General features: G+C 41.7%; 1 protein-coding gene across 1 annotated transcript; it reads right to left on the reverse strand.

The window, feature by feature from the left end:
* Positions 1-3,250: 3,250 nt before the first annotated feature.
* Positions 3,251-18,605, reverse strand: LOC150060560 (uncharacterized protein C2orf78-like). Its single transcript, XM_090337560.1, has 5 exons — positions 18,545-18,605; positions 6,360-7,012; positions 5,806-5,827; positions 4,216-4,566; positions 3,251-4,044 (listed from the first exon to the last, which is right to left on the reverse strand). Exons 1-5 carry the CDS (start codon positions 18,603-18,605, stop codon positions 3,251-3,253), a joined length of 1,881 nt encoding a protein of 626 aa, XP_090193686.1.
* Positions 18,606-19,733: the final 1,128 nt, after the last annotated feature.

The following is a 19,733-nucleotide window of genomic DNA, read 5'->3' on the forward strand; positions in this document are numbered from 1 at the left end:
GAATTCCATTTACATTTTTTAACTTTTATTTTTAATAATTTGAAAGAGAGAGAATTCATGATTTGTCATTTTTTAACAGGCCATGTTTTACAACCATATTTTACTTTTATCGTGTGTGTATATATGGGCGAGAGTGTATATTGTAATAGTTCTTATTAATTCCATTTGCAAATAAGTTGAAGCTACTAAGTTTAGAAACTCCACTTATTTGGATGATCTTCAAAAAAAGAATTAGCTGGTCAGTCTATAATTACCATAATCAAGACATTATACAGTGATTAAGTATTAATATGTGATAAAGACAAAGGGTACATACATTTAAAAAATAGTGACAAAAGTGAATATACCAAGGAGAAAAAAGAAAGAAAAAAAATAATTGCAAACAGTACAATAAAAAAACCTCTTTATTCCATTTCTTGGAGTTCATTTTGATCCTAGAGAACGTTCTATGATCATACGTACATAGCTATTGAGCCCTTGTGATCCTCTCCTAAGAACAGCTTCCGGTCCATTATATGATGAGTTGTCTCTGCCCCAGTGTAGCCAGGTGGCCTGTGGGCTCCATCCCTGGTGTTTACGTTCCTCCTAGAAGTACTTGGATAGCTCCAGGGCTCAGACACGACCACCACTGCAGCCACTGCTGTTGTGACTGCTGGCACAATCAGTGTACGTGGGTACTGAATTCTGTCTTCTTATGCGAGCAGTTTATAATTTTCTTCTTTGGTATAAATCTCTGTATAAACAATAGCTACGTTGGAGTGACTGTCTAGATGTGAAAAGCTTGATGGGACCCTCAAGTTCTGCTTCCTCAGGGGACTTAGTTGGGTCAGTTATCCATCTGCCATCTTCTCCAAAATTCAACTTTTTAAAATCAATTTATTCAATTGTAACGTCTTTGTGAAAATGACTAGTAGGAAAAATGATACACATTCAGGTGTGTAAAAGTAGGGAGGTACTGGGGAACCATTCTAATAATCCTCAGGAAGCTGGGACCCGAGGATAGTGGTAGAAGTAGATATGGATCAAGTGACTGTGCATTGGCGTCAAGTATGAGTAAAAAACAATGCAATAAAGACTACATTTGGTTTCATTCTGGAAATGTACTATTGTGCCTCTGACTAGTGTACATCTAAATGGTGTGGTGAATTATATTTCAGGAAAGTTTTTTGTTTTATTGTGTGGGTCCTGTGGTTTGAACTCAGGGTCTGAGCACTCCCTCTGAGCTTTTTTGGCTTAAAGCCAGGTCTCAACCATGTCAGCCAGAGCTCTTCTTTTGGCTTTTTGATGGTAAATTAGAAATAAGTGTCACACAAAATTATGTCACAGGAATGATCATTCCTGCATAGGCTGTCTTTGAAAAGCAATCCTCAGTCCGCTGCCTCTGCGGTAGCTAGGAATACAGGCACGAGCCAATGGCTCAAGAAATGGTTTTCAGCACAATTTAGTAAGCTTCCTACAATGATCCTCCACCCTGTGTCCTTCTACTTGGTTCTCCTTTCCTGTCCTCTCAGTCGCCATCGCCCACTCCCCATCCAGCTGTGCCTCTTGTGGCCTCTGAAGTGGAACACAGGGCCCTGCAGCTTGACTGCAGTGACTCACTGCTGTGCCTGTGCAAATGCCTGTCTCCCTGGGGTTCTCCCGGAATAGACAGTAGGAGCAGGTTTTGCTTGTGCTGGTCCTTTGCGGCGAGTGGTTTGGGAACCAGCAAGGCAAGAAGGAGCAGTACAGGACACATTTAGTGTTTAGTCCACTTCACATGTTTGATCTTGTCCACCCATTAACTCCAGATCCTCATTTGGGAAATTTAGGTTGGAAATCTGGGTGCACTTGCAATCTCTGAGGAATTCAGACACTCAGGCCTCCATTGGAGGCCTCGACCTTTGAATTTAATGTGATCCCAGCCCACAGCTGAACCTCACAAATCAAGTGGACCAGTGATACTAGCCCTGTGTGTTTAGTGATTGATTGAAGTATTATAGCACATCTTGCTGCCCTGAATAATTAAATGGGTACTGAATAAATAAATAAATGATCCTAAATGATGAGGCCATTCTCAGGGTGGACTTTATGCTACTTTGCTTCACTGGCTAGGCCCCAGGATAACCATGAGCTCTTGGCTCTAATGTGGTAGATTTCTCTCATATCATGCATTTGCCTTTTCTTCTTCTCATCTTAGATAACTGCATCGTGTATGTGTGTGTGTGTGTGTGTGTGTGTGTGTGAGTGTGTGTGTGTGTGCTGTGTGCCAATACTGGGGGTAGAATTGAGGGCCAGTGTGTTTCACTTATCTTTTTCACTCAGTGCTACTGTAAACTTCCCTTTCCACTCTATGCTGCTCAAATTACAATGAGCTTATGACTTATTTGTCTGCCATTGCTGCCTTAGAGTCTCAGTATTCATCTCTCAGTCTCTTGATTGGCTAGGATTACAAGGAAGAGCCATGACCACCTGGCTTCAAAGTGTGTGGGTCCCGTGCTTCACCTGCCCCCTAAAGCTCAACATTTTTCACAGTACCCTAGAGCCTTTTACTGTACTTTTTCTTGCCACTCCTAGAGCTTGATCTCAGCACCTGATCACTGCCCTTGGGCTTCTTTTGCTCAAGGCTAGCATTCTAACAGTTGAGCCACTGGGTGATTTCCGGCTTTTTCAGTGTATGTGGTAACAAGGAATTGAACTCAGGGCTTCATTCATGCTAGGCAAGCACTCTACCACTTGCTCATGCTCCAGGCGCTGTTTTCTCCTATTTTTGAAAAGTATTTTCTAAGTAGTATTTAGAACCCAACCTTAGAAATTAAGTCTTATAACACTGCTCCATGATTCTTCTAAAAGACAAAATGACCTTTCCTTTTTTCTTCCTACTCTTGGACTCTGTTGGTTCTGATGTCTTTAATCCTCCCATGCACAATTCAAGTGCAACTTTTCTCCACCCTCAATCCAATTTCTTCTTTCAAGTTTAACTTTTGAGTCCAAACTCTATCCAAAATGAAGCCAAGCTTTGAAATATCATAAAACTCAAATGGGTTCTTTATTAGTCATATATTAAATTTCATTACATTTAATCATTCAGGTTTATTAAGTTTTGGGTATATTGTAGTAATATTATTCTACCAACATCTTTGCATTTATATCCATACACTATAGGCCTATATAAATGTTCATATTTATCTTTGTATATATATACATATATATTTTTATATATATATGGGAAAACATGTGGTACTCAAGGTGGTACCCACAATCGCAGCAACTCTTACACTGTGTAGCCATAGTAGTGAGACACTTCCATATCTCTTTGCCTCTGAACAAAAAACTGCAGTTTCCCCAAAGCAGTGTATTGGGCAGCATTCTCACGCTCTTGCTGGGCCCGCCTTTTCATGGCTTCACGCTCTGGCCTTTGCTCCTTGGTGATGGGATTTGATACTACAGGGCCAGGAATATCAGGTTTCCTCCATGGAATTGGTTGGCGGCTGAAATCTTGGAGCAGGTACTGGTTATGAGGCTTAGGCGGTGAACGGAACTCGTTCCCAGCAGTGGAAACAGGCTTGTGCTGGACAGAAGCGCTGGATGAGGTTGAGTGGGGTTCAGGCCTAGCAACAGCAGACTGAGATACACTAGGCTGGGGAGCATTGGCCGATCCCTGTGTGTTTGTATTGGTTACACTTGGCTGAGATGCTTTGGTGGAACCTGTGAGACACGTGTTGGCTGAAGCTGGTTGAGACAGGCTGACTGCGGTAGGTTGAGCCGTGTTAGGATGAGGCCGTGCAGGGTATGGTACAGTGGGCCTCCTGGAGGCCAGAGACTGTGGCCTGTGAGGAATGGGTCGAGCCTGAGGCTTCTCTGGGGTTAGAAAAGGCAAAGGAACCAACTTGACCTTGCCAGGGGGAGGCAGCTCATCCTGGGATGGGGATGGACACTGGCTTTCACTCCTATCCCTCTTCTTGAGTTGAATGTTTCTAGGGCCTTTACCCTCATGTGGAATATCCAGCCATGATTTCATAGCGGAGTCTCGTGTGCCACTTGCAGTTTTCTTCTCATTCTTCTTCCCTAGGGCATGAAAAACCTGCACTGACTCCCACATCTGCACGCCTAGGTTGGTTCGAGGTCTTTTGAAGGTTTCTTGGCTAAGCTCAGGGTGACTTCTCTTGTGCTTCATCTTGGGAATGCTTGACTTCTCTTCTGTTTTCAGTTTTTTCCCTGACTGCTTGGTTTCTTCACATTTCTTGGGATTGTTTCCCCTGATCCTTTTGGGCTCATTCTGCCCATGGCTCTTTGTTTTGCTCACCCTGCTGGATGCAGGCTTTGGAGGCTGGGCTGTGTTCAGGGAAGCCTTGTCACTGGCTGGGGTGCTACACTCAGTTTCCTCTTCCTTCAGCAGGCCCTGTGGCTGCAGCTGCTGGCCTTTGGCCTCGGGAGTTCCATCCACACTTTCCAAGGCATCGTGCTTGTTCTTGGACACTTGATGAGTGGAATACTTGGTGACCATGGAGTTTTCCTGCAGCAGAATCTCATTGATGGTGTCTGTATCTTTGAAGTGTGTTATAGTGGAAATATTGGATTGCTGAAGATCTGTGAATGAATTGAAAATCTGGTTAAAATGAATGTCTTGACCAGCACAGTGATATCTGTTAGCTACCCACTGTCACATTTATTCCATTTGTCTCAAGACTCAGAGTATCCAAATTGGCCTTGTTCCATGTAGACTTCTGTCTTGGCCCTAAGGTTAATGTCGACCTGCAGCTGCTAAATGTCGGGTGGAACATCCTGACTTTCTATTAGTTTCTCAAAGGCAACCAGAGGCTTTCAAAGCTTGCTTTCAATTTCATCCTAATGCTTATTCCCTGTGTCTGGATTTGCTGGAGGCAAGACCAAGGTACTAGGAATGTTTACTACTGGATTTATATTGGAATGTCTCCAAAGCCAGGTGACAAATGTTTCTCTCAAGGACATTTATGCTTGTAGGACTTGGGTTGTCTGGAGTTTGTGGCTGGCAAAATTTATGATTCTAGAAAGTTGTGATTCTAGAAAAGTATATGCATTGCCAGGGAAGTTTCTACTGATGTAAAGAAATCACAGCAGAAATCAGTGCCTGGTAAGAAAGATGCTCCATTTATGCACCAATGATTTAAGGGCATTTTCATCATTGAGCAAGGTGTTTCTAGAAGCTGGTCTTAAGGACCAATGACAGGACTGTGAGTTGGAAGATCGTGATAGCTACTCTATGTAAAACTTGTGGTAATTCATTGTCATTATTTCTTTTCCCTTTTCCTCTATAGAATTGTTGTCAGTGAAATAAAAATGAAAGCAATTTTAAAAGTAGGAAATTATTTGGACATCATGTATGGGTCAGAGGTAAAGTAGTTCCTTACTGTGTCGATTCTCACCCTGATCTGAGAGAATGGCAAGAGAGGGGCGGTCAGGGAGGGGAGGACAGGTTTAGCATGTTTTGAGTGCATTTCTGAGAGTTGAGTGTGTGCGCATGTGCATGTGTGTGTGAGGGAGAGACGGGGAGAATAGAGAGCTAGAGAATGTGATCATGCACTGGATGCTTCTGGGACTTGAACTCAGCCTTTTTTCTTTTGCTGCTTGACTTTTCCTTAGGCCTGATGTATTCTCGCTTTTTTTAGGCATCTATTGTCTGCATTTGGGAACTGACAATGAGATGTTGAAAACACTTTGCAGGCTGACTTTGAAATTTGTTCCTCAGCTCTCAGGCTCCTGATTAGCTAGGCCACAGGCATGATTCAGTGGTGCTCAGCTTCAGGGTGGAATTCCTGCCCATGAAATATGCAAAATATATATTCTCACCTGCTTCCTTTGGGCAGGTTCTCTGCACACAGTAAAGCAAGTTTATCTGCTGTTATCAAAACTAATGTTTGACATATTTTCCAATGAAAGCAAAGAACTCGAACAAGAAGGGGATTAATTAGGGAGAATGGATTGTGAGGACAATGTAGACCATGGCCTCACTGAGTGTGCTTTGGGTGGCATCTAAGAGCAGCACAGCCATATTTCCTCACTTATGTATTTACTTAATTATCCAGTGCAATTAGTGGCAGCACTGAGGTTTGAAGCAGTCAGTGCTCCACCACTGGAGCCATACCCTGGGCCCTCTGCCTCATGGCAGACATTGGAGGTCTCCTTGTGAGTGTGGTGGGTGAGACTGAGGATTTAGACTATATTTGTGGAGTAGTGGAGACTCTATGCAGATGCAGGTCAGCCCCTCCTTTTTGTGCTGCTAATCCTGTTCCTTTCTGTTGTCTGTGCTTACCTTGAACACTGGTTTCTGGGTGGTGTTGAGCAGACACAGAGTAGTAGATTCCAGAAGTGGAGACTGGTGGTGGGACATTTGCGGGCTGAACCTCTTGGAGCATCATCACGATTTCTGGCTGAGGAGCAAAGACCCTGCTCCCTGTATAGGACACAGAGCCATATGATTGCAGGCAGGGACCAGGTTCTCCAGATAACAGAGGGCCCACTGTGCTTCGGTTATAGTAGTAAATTTGGCTGTTTCGTTGGCAGGGAAGTAACAAGCTACTACTCTCTTGTTGTGGGATGTGAGATAACGTCCCCTGAACCAGGCTGGCAGACAGCGATGGATACAGAGGGACTATGGCATTTGCATCCGCATATCGAGATGTCATAGTCATTGAAGGGACTGCTGTGCCCTGGTCAATGAGAGTCACTGTGAAGTCTCCCAGTGCAGAGGACTTTTTATTGTGTCCTGTGTACTCCCATTCAAAAGCACTGGCACAGGAGGAGGCGGCAGTGGAGATGTGGTTCTGGCCAGTAACCCCTGACAGCATGGGTGTGCTGGAATGTTGGCAAAGACCCGTGAGTGGCTGCAAAGAGGTGCCAGAGGTTGATGGCAGTGGCCATGCTGAAGTGAAGGCTGGGGTGGAGACTGTGGAGATGTTGCAGCTGTTGCCTGTTAGAGAAGTGGCATCGTTCTCCACAGGAAGAGGAAGCTGTAGTGAGTTTGCAGCTCCAAGTAAAGATGCATGCTGGAAATTGTCTGCAAGAAGCAAGGGGTGGTTAAAAAATGGATAAGGTTGCCCAACTCTCCCTGTTTTGGAGGAACAGCATATTGGAAGCTGGCTGTGACTGACTGGGAATGCTCTCATTCCAATAGCCACCCACAATCTTCTGATGAACTTTGCAAAGAGGTTCAACAGGAGACACCAAGTGGTTCCTGTGCTGTTTCCTAGGCAGAAGCAGGCTTCTCCTTCTTGTCCTGACTTTCCCTGAGTCACTCCTAACTGTATCCTAGCATGTGAGCCTTTTGAATCTCAGGTATCCTCAGTGTACTTGTTAGATCACCCATTCACGAGCAGGAAACCTAGGGGCAGAGGCCAGCCTGATTGGCTCAAGTACTTCTTTTGAATTACTATGAGCACCGTGTTCCAAAGGGTGAGCAGGTGAAGAATGCCCAGAAATCAGGAGAACTTGAACTTCCTATAAGCCAGTGGATGTTGGTCTTGAGAAAATAGTTTGCATTTTTCTTGTTATTGTGTAACCTTATCGAAACCTCTGGCCAATTTTTAGTGCTTACTTAAAACACAGACCAGAAGATAAGTAAAGTCTACAATGACCACCTCAGAGTTCCCAATATACTTTTTGTAGGAAACCTGAAACCCTCTGCTGGGTTGGGTGGCTCACTCCGGTAATCCTAGCTACTCAGGAGGCTGAGATCTGAGGATTAAGGTTCAAAATCAGCTGGAGCACAAAAAGACCTGAGACTCTTATTTCCAATTAAGCTCCAGAAAACGGGAACTGGGACTTGGCTCTAGGGTAGGATGGTAGCTCTGAGCTGAAGAGCTGAGGGATTCTCCCAGGCCCTTGTCAAAACCCATGACCCACACAAAAGAAGAAAAGGAAGGGGCCAGGAGTTTGGCCTAGTGGTTGAAGTGCTTGCCTAGCATGCATGAAGACCCGGGTTCGATTCCTTGGTACCACATACACAGAAAAAAGCTAGAAGTGGTGTTGAGGCTCAAGTGGTAGAGCTCTAGCCTTGAGAAAGTCCAAGGACAGTGCTCAGGCCCTGAGCTCGAGCCCAGGACTGGCAAAAAAAAAAGAAGACTGAGACGTTCTGAACTTCAAGTCACTCATCAATGATATATTATACATGCTGAAAACAATGATATCAGTAATAATATTGAATAATGAATGTAAGTGACATATTATACATGACTGATATGGAACAAAATAGAAAGACATTAAAGCTAATTTGGATGTATGTCAAATATTCATTATAGTATACTTACCAATAAATTAAGTGATCTTATTACATATGCAATGTTGTGAAAACAAACATTTTCTCATCTATTTCAGACAAAAACCATCACAGGATTAGAAAGTGGTTTTGAATTATATGTGTGTGTCTGTGTGTGCCTGTGTGTGTGCACGTGTGTGTGTGTGTGTGTGTGTGTGTGTGTGTGTGTGTGTGTGTGTGTGTTTTGTATTCTGGGAGTTGAACTGAAGTTGGTATAGGTGTAATGTGTGTGGAAGCAGAAAAATGCATTAAATGTAAATATTCAAGCAGTCACGCTTTGTTTTTGCTAGTCCTGTTCTTGAGCTCAGGGCCTGAGCACTGTCCTTGGACTTTCTCAAGGCCAGAGCTCTACTACTAGAGCCTCAGCACCACTTCTAGCTTTTTTCTATGTGTGTGATACCAAGGAATTGATCCTGCATCTTCATGCATGCTAGGCAAGCACTCTACCACTAGGCCAAACTCCCAGCCCCCATGCTGTTTTTAAATACAGATTTTATTCTTATACTTCTGCATGTGAAATGTTTGAAATTATACTTTCAAGATAAAATTCTGGAAAGGACTATTTTGGACAATAGGGCCTAATATGTGCTATGTAACTGTTGTATCCTGTTTACACGGTGAAAGTTTTCAGAGCTCAGAGGCTCAGAATTTCTATTTTCTGGTCTTTCTCAGCTTGTGGAAGCTGTTGAATTTCCTTAGCGAAAGCTTTCTTTCTCCACTTAAAGGCATACCACTCCAATCTGTTCTTATATCGCTCATCTCTCATTCTTCTCCCTGGATTGACAATAGTGAATCTTCCTTTTCATGAACATGGATAACTCTTCATTTACTCGACTGCTCCTTTGATTTTCTCACCAAAGCTTGGTAATTTTCAGCATGTACATCTTACACATATCTTTTGTAATTATTCTAAGTATCTCATAATTTTGGTAGTATAAATGGCACTCTCAATTCAATTTCCAGTTGCTTTTTGAGAATGATTAATCATTGTCTTCTGACCCTATATCCTGGAAGTTAGGTAACTTGTTTTTTTTTTTACATCATCCCTCATGCCATATACATGGTCATAATTGACATAGATCAATATTTTTGAATGTGCAGGAGACCTAGTATCCCTAGCACATGGGATAGTGTGGTTAGACAATCACTTTTTTTTTTTTTGCCTGTCCTGGGCTTGAGCTCAGGGCCTCGGCACTGTCCTTGGACTTTCTCAAGGCTAGAGCTCTACCACTTGAGCCTCAGGACCACTTCTGACTTTGTTGTTTTTTTTTTTTCCAATGTATGTGGTACCAAAGAATCGAACCTGGCTTTTTCGTGCATGCGAGGCAAACACTCTACCAGTAGGCCAAACTCCTAGTCCCAGACAATCACTTTTGTCAGGACATTAATACCAGATTGGACAATATAGCACAAATGTAGAAAAGAAAAAATCAGAACAAAGAAAGACAAACCAAAATGATTTCTCTAAATATCATACCTCAATGTAAAGATATTAATTGTTCTAGCTGGGTATTTAAATCAATTTAGTATAAATAGCAGCATCAAAAAATCTTTAAAAACCGTTTGAAATGGGAATTAATGCACCATCTATCTGGCAAATATCATGTAACCCTTATATAACAGTAAAAAAATACATATATAAACGTTTGAAAACGAATCTGAGAAAAATATTGATACAAATGTAAAATAAACACTTAGAAGTCTATCATTATCATCATTATTACAGCTTTTAGTTGAAACCTGCTTCTGATACAAATTAGAATACTTTATTAAAAATGCATGTTCAGCTCTCATGATTCAAGGCTGTAATCCTAACTACTGGAGCTTGAGGTTTGAAAATTATTATTTCAAGCCAGTCCTTCCCATAAAGTCTGTAGGACTCTTATTAACGGTTAAATATCAAAACCTGGAATTGGAGACCTGATGAGTTGTAGAGCTCTACCTATAAGCTAAAAAGCTCAGAGACAGTGTCAAGCTTGGAGTTTAAATCTTGGTATTCATACAAACACACACACACACACACACACACACACACACACACACACACACACACTTCCATGAAGTCTAAATATAAGAATGAAAAGTAATGTTGAAATATATTACAGAACCTTCTGTGTAATCCCTCTCAAGAAATATTCCTTAAAATAATTTGGAATACATATCTAAAATGTTTACATTGGAAACTGTCAAGGCTCAGTAGCTCCCTTCTCTAATCCTGTTTGGGAAACAGTCTGCTGGACAGTGGTTTGAGATCCATCTAGGCTGGTTACTGAACACCTCATCTCAATCAAAGAAGCCCTCTGTTAGTAGATCATGACTGTGGCCCAAGGTACAAGAGAGTCCTTCCTAGGTGGTAGGATCATGGTTCAAGATTTGCCTGACCTAAAATTTCATATCTTCAAAAAAAACCTAAGTAAAACAAAGAAAGCTAAAGGAGTGGCTGGCACCTGTGCCGGCCCTAAGTTAGTCAGGTTGACAAAAGGCTCGTTCAAAGCATCATCTGTATTCAGAGTCAACGAGAAAAAAAACAAACACATAACAAACCTAAAGCAGGAACCAGCTAAAAGTGACATCTCAGAAACTGCTTTTAATGATTCTCTGTTTTAACCTTAGTTGGCTTTTGGTCCATCAATGTGGCTAACACTAACTTCATTTTGCCTGGCTCTGGTTAGATTGCCCTCGGTTTTCTGTGTGTGGATTTAAAAATGTTTGATCCTCTTCAACATTCTATTGAAACCACCGCTGTTTTCTTGAGAATGTCTCCATGCTCTTCATGTCTTTGGCTCTGTCTTATTTCTCATCACCTTCTTCATCTTTTCTTCACCTCTAGTTCCTGGTGAACCTTTCCTTCTAGATCATCTGCCTCGTTCTAGTCCCGTCATCCCCTCTCTCTTCCTGTTTTTCTCTTTACCTTGTCTGAGCAGAAATATGGAAACACACACTATGCTTAAATTTACGACATTTGATATAAACGTAACTATATAGACATCAAAACCTATGACTCTAGAGACATAATGTTTTATTTCATAAATTAATATGTTTCTATGACATACAATCCCTTAGCCTAGTTTTGATTAAGTTCTAAATACTAAGTCCCAGTGATTGTAAATAGAGATTCCCTCCTGGAACACTTGTTGGTTAAACTTGTCATTTAAAATATGATGTAAAAATCAATGTTAATAAATTCTCCAATTAAAAAATTTTTACTACATTTGAAATACCAAAGTGGAACTAATTTTTAGAGGATACTGTTAAAAATGAAGTATCTTGGTATAGGGATTTCAACACGACTAGGTTTCCTTCTCCATTAGTTTGTTTAAAATTGACTCTCTGAAGAAATCTGTAGCTTCATTCTCCATTCATAAATGTCATTAAAAATACAGTGCTGGAGGGCCGGGAGTTTGGCCTAATAGTAGAGTGCTTGCCTAGCATGCATGAAGACCTGGGATCGATTCCTCGGTACCCCACATACATAGCAAAAAGCTGGAAGTGGTGCTGAGGCTCAAGTGGTAGACTGCTAGCCTTGAGAAAGTCCAAGGACAGTGCTCAAGCCCTGAGCTCAAGCCCAAGACGGGCAAAAAAAAATACAGTGCTGGAAAACAAAGCTATCACAAGATAAACAATTCATTTTCTTCATGTTGCAGACAAAGCACAGATTTTTGTCACAAAGTAAATCATGTGGCTAAGTCATATATACCTAGTAAACATCACAGCCCAACATTTCTAATTCAATACTTGAAGCTGTTTTCATTCTACTATTAAATTTAGGGAGCAGGGGAGTCTAATGAAAACTCTAAATCCCTTTTTCTTCTTACCTGACATACTGAGACAATGGGTAATATCAACTGGAGAAACAAGGGATGAAGAATGACACTAGAGGATGTGTGCGTAGCTGAAGCTAAAGAGCAAGAGTGTGTCCAGTACGGAGCTCACTGGACACTGGTCACTAGCGATGATCCAAATATACGCATGGACGATGCCATGGAAACCCCAAGATTCTACCAAGTAGTGATAGGTTCAGTGGGAGAATGATGTCATTACTCAGGCAGTTGAAAGGCCTGGAGTAGCCAATCACAACATCAGAATCTGAACCAGAAGCTGGGTTTGGGTAGAGAATGGCAGGAGAGCTCTAGTAGCTCTCTAATGCTTGATCTTTGGTGACTTGAGGTCCTGCAAGACAGACAGGAAATCCCCTTTCGTCTACGTTCTTATATTGAGGACATCACCTCAGTGTTTCTCACCAATGTTCATTAATAGTTATTTTTAATTTGCTTATTTTGCTTTCTATATTATATGATAATTACATATTGCATATATAGTTCACATGTTTGAGGGATAAGGAAAGGGACTTTGAGATTGAAAACTTCATTGTTCTGAAACCGTTTAGTTGAGCCATTTGAATTTTCAAATAGTAGAAGCAGAATGAAAGAGCTTTTACCTAGTTGAAGAGTAGTGTTGATGATACCTTGTAGAGGATGATGTCATCTAAGGCACTTGCTTTCTAGTTTCTTGCCCCTGAAATCCTTATTCTGGGTTGTTCTAGCCATGTTGGACTTGGATCCCTCTTTATATTTCTCTTGTTCACTTAGGAACTGGTTCTTGGAAAACCTATTAGGTTTTGCATTCTTTTTTATTTCATTTTAAAACTTAATTTACTTTATTCTTATTGTAGTGGTGGTATACAGAGGTATTGCAATTACACAAGTCAGGTAATAAGTATATTTCCATTTATACAGTATCTTCCCTTCCCTCATGCTCTCCCAGTCCCTCTTGTCTCTATCCACAAGTTATGTAGCTCACTTTCGTTGGTGTCCAGTGGGCTCCACTGCTGTTTTTGTCATTTTACCCTTGAGTTCTGTACACCTCCCAAACCCTTCTGAAGAGGTATACTTGAATACACCATACATAAGGTAAAGAAGACAGATCATCAAAAATTAAAAACTAAACAAAAGAAAGGGGGAAAAAGCATGTTTCTTCCCTCCACCTTTTGGAGTTCATTTCTGAATTTTATATGAATAAAAAGAGGCACATGGGCTTTGCATTTTTGTTTCTCTCCTAATGGTGCCCTCTTTTGTTCTCAATGTTTGTGATTATCTAGAATCCTTTCTAATTTATATCCCAATGCATTTTAGATCTCATTTTTGCACATCCAAAAGAATATGCACGATTTGTGTCTCTGAGTTTGGCTTAGCTCACCTAACATGGTTTGTTCTAGTTCTATTTCCTTGCAGATGATATTACTTTATTCTTCCTAATGGCTGTGTAAAATTCCATTGTGTATAGGTACCACATAGTTTGGATCCACTCATCTATTGTGGGGCATCTGAGTTGCTCTATATCTTGCCTATTATGAATAGCGAAGCAATAAAAACGGTCTGTGTTTAGTTTTTTTGAGGAACCTCCATACTGCTGTTCAGAGAGGTTGTACTGCTTTACATTCCCACCAATATGTAGAAGAGTTACTTTCCCCCCAAGATTTCCACCAATATTTGCAGTTCAAATTCACAATGTTGGACAATCTGACAGGGGTGAGATGGAATTTCAGAGTTGTTTTAATTTGCGTTTCCTTTATGGCCAGGGTTGATGAGCATTTCCTCAAGTGTATCTTTGCCATTCTCACCTCTTCTGAGAAATCTCTACTTAGCTCTCTTGCCCATTAAGTGATTGCTTTATAAGGTTTGGTAGGGGTTGGTTTCTTAAGCTCTTTGCGTATATTGGATATGAGGACTTTCATATATGGCTTGAAAAGGAAGATCTTTTCCCAGCAATCCTTTTTTTTTTTTTGCCACTTCTTTGGCTTGAACTCAGGGTCTGGGCACCATCCATGGGCTTCTTTTGCTTAAAGCTAGCACTCTATCACTTGAGCCACAGCACCCCTTTTGGCTATTTCTGTTTATATGGTACTGAGGAATCCAACTCAGGGTTTCATGCATGTGTGGCAAGCACTGTACCACTAAGCCACATTCCAGTCTACTTGTAGTTTTTGAATGGCTGATTGGAGATAAGAATCTCACAAGGACTTTTTTTGGGGGGCCAGTCCTGGGGCTTGAAGTCAGGGCCTGAGCTTTCTCAAGGCTAGAGCTCTACCACTTGAGCCACAGCACCAGTTCTGTCTTTTCTACATATGTGGTACCGAGGAATCGAACCCAGGTCTTCGTGCATGCTAGGCAAGCACTCTACCACTAGGCCAAACTCCAGGCCCCACCCAGCAATTCTGTTTTTTAAGTTTTTATTGTAATTAATAAAAATTTTACATGATATTTGCCAGATAGAAGGTGCATTAATTCACATACATTGATACACTTTCACATGTCTTGGTACCCATTACCCTCCTCCCCACCCCCCACCCGTGTGGTTTCCCCCCCCCCACCAATTCTTTTATAGTTTATTTTTTTTTCTGGATTCTGTGCCTTGAGCTTTTTTGATCAAGGCTGTGCTCTATTGCTTAAGCCATAGTACCACTTCTGGCTCGTGGCTTAACTGTACATAAGAGTCTTGTCACAGACTTTCTTAACTGGGATGGCTTTGAACTGTGGTCTTCCTGAGTAGCTATGATTACAGGCATGAGCCCCTAGTACACCACGAGTTGTGCATTCTCATACTCATAGATGTCAACTCCTAGAGATACAGGTCTCTTTTTTGCATAGCCCTGATACTTTGAAAAGTAGAAGCAAATACTAAAGAAATGGAATACACAGAGGAAGGCAGACTTCTGTCTGACTTAAAAGGCTTTTATTGTAAAGATGATATACATAGGGGTTACAGTTACTTAAGTCAGGTAACGAGTACATTTCCTTTTGAACAGTGTTACCGCCTCCCTCATTCTCCCCCGGGTTTGCCTTCTCCCCACTTGAAGTTATATCGTTCATTTCCAACATAGTGTCTAGTCCGTGTCACTGCTAAATTGGCTTACCCTTTATCTCACCATTTCTGTGCTTCTTCCAGTGATAGCCAGACCAGTCCCCACAATTTGTGTCAGAAGAAAAGGAATGAATATGGAATCCAAGATAAAAAGGATGTCATTCTAGTTGAAATTAACTGGTTTTACTTAACATGAAACTATCAATCATATTCTGGAGCAAGGCTCCTATTGCAAACTCTACATAGTAATCTATTGGTTTGTGTACTTATAGTTGCTGAGAAACATTGCACAGAAAACCAACTAGCGTTACCTTTCTACAATTGTGATGATTATTTCTATGTCAAGATGACTTTACTCCTGCCTAGGTAAATCAGTACTATCCATGGTAATAACTGGCTCAACCTCATGAGGCCTGACCTCTCGAGCCTACATCTCCAGCCCAGCTTCTGTGATATTCCCCAAGTCTCTGCATGTTTTCTGTATTGGGTAGACAGCATATGAGTAGGCCATCTGTTCAGATTGTTAGCAGAGTCCACAGCTACTGTAGAGGCATATACACAAGACACGTTTATTATAGAAACAATCTTTGTTTTCATTCTTGTGTATATTTTTATTATCTTTAAATAGTTGTACAAAGGCAGTATCAACCATCCATTTCCCATCAAGAGCTCCAGAAATCAAACCAATGGCTTAGTGATTGTCTATTTTAAGAAGATGGAGTCATAGGATGTTCATTTGGGATGTTCATGTGTGACATGAGGTGTGGGACATCACAGACCAGCATTCCACATTTTGTCTTGAAAGTAGCAAAAGAGCCAGGTGCTGGTGGCTCATGTCTGTAATCCTAGCTACTGAAGAGGCTGAGATCAGAGGATCACAGTTTCAAAGAAGCCTGGGTACCATAGTCGAGGAGACTCTTATCTCCAATTAACCACCAGAAAACTGGAATGGCACTGTGGCTCAGAGACAATGCCCAAGGCCTGAGTTCAAACCCCTCGATCAAAAAAAAAAAATCAAATAGCATTTTCCCATTGGGTATGATCCAACTAAGGCTGTGCTGTATTGATGAAATCTACTCTCTTAGATACTATAGTTACAATACCTGGTCATGTGAGACATTCCACCAATGCTGGTTAAAAGGATGGGGGATCCATGAGGGATGGTATTTATTTATTTATTTATTTATGAGCCAGTCCTGTAGACTGAGCTCAGGGCCTTAGCACTGTCTTTGGGCTTTCTCAAGGCTGAAGCTCTAGCACTTGAGCCACAGCACCACTTCTCCCGTTTTCTATGTATGTGGTACCAAGGAATCAAACCCGGGTCTTTGTGCTTGCTAGGGAAGCACTCTACTGCTAGGGCAAACTCCAGACCTGGTCCATGAGCATTTTTGTTCATGATCAGACCTCTACTGAAACTGCAACTCTCATTTGTGATTAACTAGAGATAAGAGCCCAAGGGGCTTTCATGCCCAAGCTGATTTCCAACCCCAGTCCTCTGATCTCAGCTTCCTGACTTGCAAGAGTTAGAAGCAGAAATCTTTTCATTTGGTTGGCGGGAAAGATTTGTTAATAATTTAATGTGAAGTATAAATGTGCTCAATTGTAAGTTGCAAACCAATATGATATTAGGGATTTCTTTTCACTTTCATGTTTATTGAAATTTTATAATCAGGGAAGTTTTTCATAATTGTCAATGTTTGTTGTAACATTGCCGCCTTGACAATGTCAAAGGTACTGATCAGTTTCTTTTGTGCCGTTATATATACATTTGTTCATTTCTTTTCATCTCTCTTTTTTTTTTCTTTGCCAGTCCTCGACTTGAGTTCAGGGCCTGAGCGCTGTCCTTGGACTTTCTCAAGGCTAGAGCTCTACCACTTGAGCCTCAGCACCACTTCCAGCTTTTTTCATGTATGTGGTACCGAGGAATCGAACCTGGGTCTTAGTGCATGCTGGGCAAGCACTCTACCACTAGGCCAAACTCCCGGCCCTCTTTTCATCTGTTTTTTTTTGAAATTTAAAAATTTTTACTGTTAGGGTGATTTACAGAGGGGTTACAATCAGATAAATCAGTTAATGAGTACATTGCCTTTTAAACAGGATTATCTGCTCCCTCATTATCTCCCAGTTTTTCCCCTTTCCTCTTCCCTGCCCCTGCCAGATTATAGAGTTCATTTCCAACAGTGGCTAGTGAGTCTCACTGCTGAATTGGTTTAGCCTTTGTCCTACTGCTTTCCCTTCTCCTCCCCAAACCAAATGAACGTATATATAATACAAAGGATACATATATTTAAAAAAATTGTGACAAAAGAGAATATACCAAGGAGAAAAAAGAAAGAAAAAAAAGAAAGAATTGCAAACAGTACAATAAAAAAATCTCTTGATTCCATTTCTTGGAGTTCATTTTGATCCTAGAGAACGTTCTATGATCATACGTACATAGCTATTGAGCCCTTGTGATCCTCTCCTAAGAACAGCTTCCGGTCCATTATATGATGAGTTGTCTCTGTCCCAGTGTAGCCAGGTGGCCTGTGGGCTCCATCCCTGGTGTTTACGTTCCTCCTAGAGGTACGTGGATAGCTCCAGGGCTGCAGCCACTGCTGTTGTGACTGCTGGCACAATCAGTGTACGTGGGTACTGAATTCTGTCTTCTTATGCGAGCAGTTTATAATTTTCTTCTTTGGTATAAATCTCTGTATAAAGAATAGCTACGTTGGAGTGACTGTCTAGATGTGAAAAGCTTGATGGGACCCTCAAGTTCTGCTTCCTCAGGGGACTTAGTTGGGTCAGTTATCCATCTGCCATCTTCTCCAAAATTCAACGTTTTAAAATCAATTTATTCAATTGTAACGGCTTTGTGAAAATGACTAGTAGGAGAAATGATACACATTCAGGTGTGTAAAAGTAGGGAGGTACTGGTGAACCATTCTAATAATCCTCAGGAAGCTGGGACCCGAGGATAGTGGTAGAAGTAGATATGGATCAAGTGACTGTGCATTGGCCTCAAGTATGAGTAAAAAACAATGCAATATAGACTACATTTGGTTTCATTCTGAAAATGTACTATTGTGCCTCTGACTAGAGTACGTCTAAATGGTGTGATGAATTATATTTCAGGAAAGTTTTTTGTTTTATTGTGTGGGTCCTGTGGTTTGAACTCAGGGTCTGAGCACTCCCTCTGAGCTTTTCTGGCTTAAAGCCAGGTCTCAACCATATCAGCCAGAGCTCTTCTTTTGGCTTTTTGATGGTAAATTAGAAATAAGTGTCACACAAAATTATGCCACAGGAATGATCATTCCTGCATAGGCTGTCTTTGAAGAGCAATCCTCAGTCCGCAGCCTCTGCGCTAGCTAGGAATACAGGCAGGAGCCAATGGCTCAAGAAATTGTTTTCAGCACAATTTAGTAAGCTTCCTACAATGATCCTCCACCCTGTGTCCTTCTACTCGGTTCTCCTTTCCTGTCCTCTCAGTCGCCATCGCCCACTCCCCATCCAGCTGTGCCTCTTGTGGCCTCTGAAGTGGAACACAGGGCCCTGCAGCTTGACTGCAGTGACTCACTGCTGTGCCTGTGCAAATGCCTGTCTCCCTGGGGTTCTCCTGAAATAGACACTAGGAGCAGATTTTGCTTGTGCTGGTCCTTTGCGGCGAGTGGTTTGGGAACCAGCAAGGCAAGAAGGAGCAGTGCAGGACACATTTAGTGTTTTGTCTACTTCACATATTTGATCTTGTCCACCCATTAACTCCAGATCCTCAGTTGGGAAATTTAGGTTGGAAATCTGGGTGCACTTGCATTCTCTGAGGAATTCAGACACTCAGGCCTCCATTGGAGGCCTCGACCTTTGAATTTAATGTGATCCCAGCCCACAGCTGAACCTCACAAATCAAGTGGACCAGTGATACTAGCCCTGTGTGTTTAGTGATTAATTGAAGTATTATAGCACATCTTGCTGCCCTGAATAATTAAATGGGTACTGAATAAATAAATAAATGATCCTAAATGATGAGGCCATTCTCAGGGTGGACTTTATGCTACTTTGCTTCACTGACTAGGCCCCAGGATAGCCTTTGTCCCCAGGATAACCATGAGCTCTTGGCTCTAATGTGGTAGATTTCTCTCATATGATGCATTTGCCTTTTCTTCTTCTCATCTTAGATAACTGCATCGTGTGTGTGTGTGTGTGTGTGTGTGTGTGTGTGTGTGTGTGTGTGTGTGCCAATACTGGGGGTAGAATTGAGGGCCAGTGTGTTTCACTTATCTTTTTCACTCAGTGCTACTGTAAACTTCCCTTTCCACTCTATGCTGCTCAAATTACAATGAGCTTATGACTTATTTGTCTGCCATTGCTGCCTTAGAGTCTCAGTATTCATCTCTCAGTCTCTTGATTGGCTAGGATTACAAGGAAGAGCCATGACCACCTGGCTTCAAAGTGTGTGGGTCCCCTGCTTCACCTGCCCCCTAAAGCTCAACATTTTTCACAGTACCCTAGAGCCTTTTACTGTACTTTTTCTTGCCACTCCTAGAGCTTGATCTCAGCACCTGAACACTGCCCTTGGGCTTCTTTTGCTCAAGGCTAGCATTCTAACAGTTGAGCCACTGGGTGATTT

Source organism: Megascapheus bottae, chromosome 7 (assembly GCF_031878675.1).
Source record: "Megascapheus bottae isolate mThoBot1 chromosome 7, mThoBot2.hap1, whole genome shotgun sequence".
NCBI lineage: Eukaryota > Metazoa > Chordata > Mammalia > Rodentia > Geomyidae > Megascapheus > Megascapheus bottae.

What these genes read in the sequence shown, in the direction of transcription:
- LOC150060560 (XM_090337560.1), bottom strand. Translation starts at nt 18,605, where the DNA reads ATGGCGACTGAGAGGACAGGAAAGGAGAACCGAGTAGAAGGACACAGG. An exon ending in TCGTGATGATGCTCCAAGAG is followed by an intron (nt 5,828 to 6,359) that starts GTTCAGCCCGCA and finishes TACTGTGTGCAG; the next exon opens with AGAACCTGCCCAAAGGAAGC. An exon ending in GGGAAACAATCCCAAGAAAT is followed by an intron (nt 4,045 to 4,215) that starts GTGAAGAAACCA and finishes TTCATGCCCTAG; the next exon opens with GGAAGAAGAATGAGAAGAAA.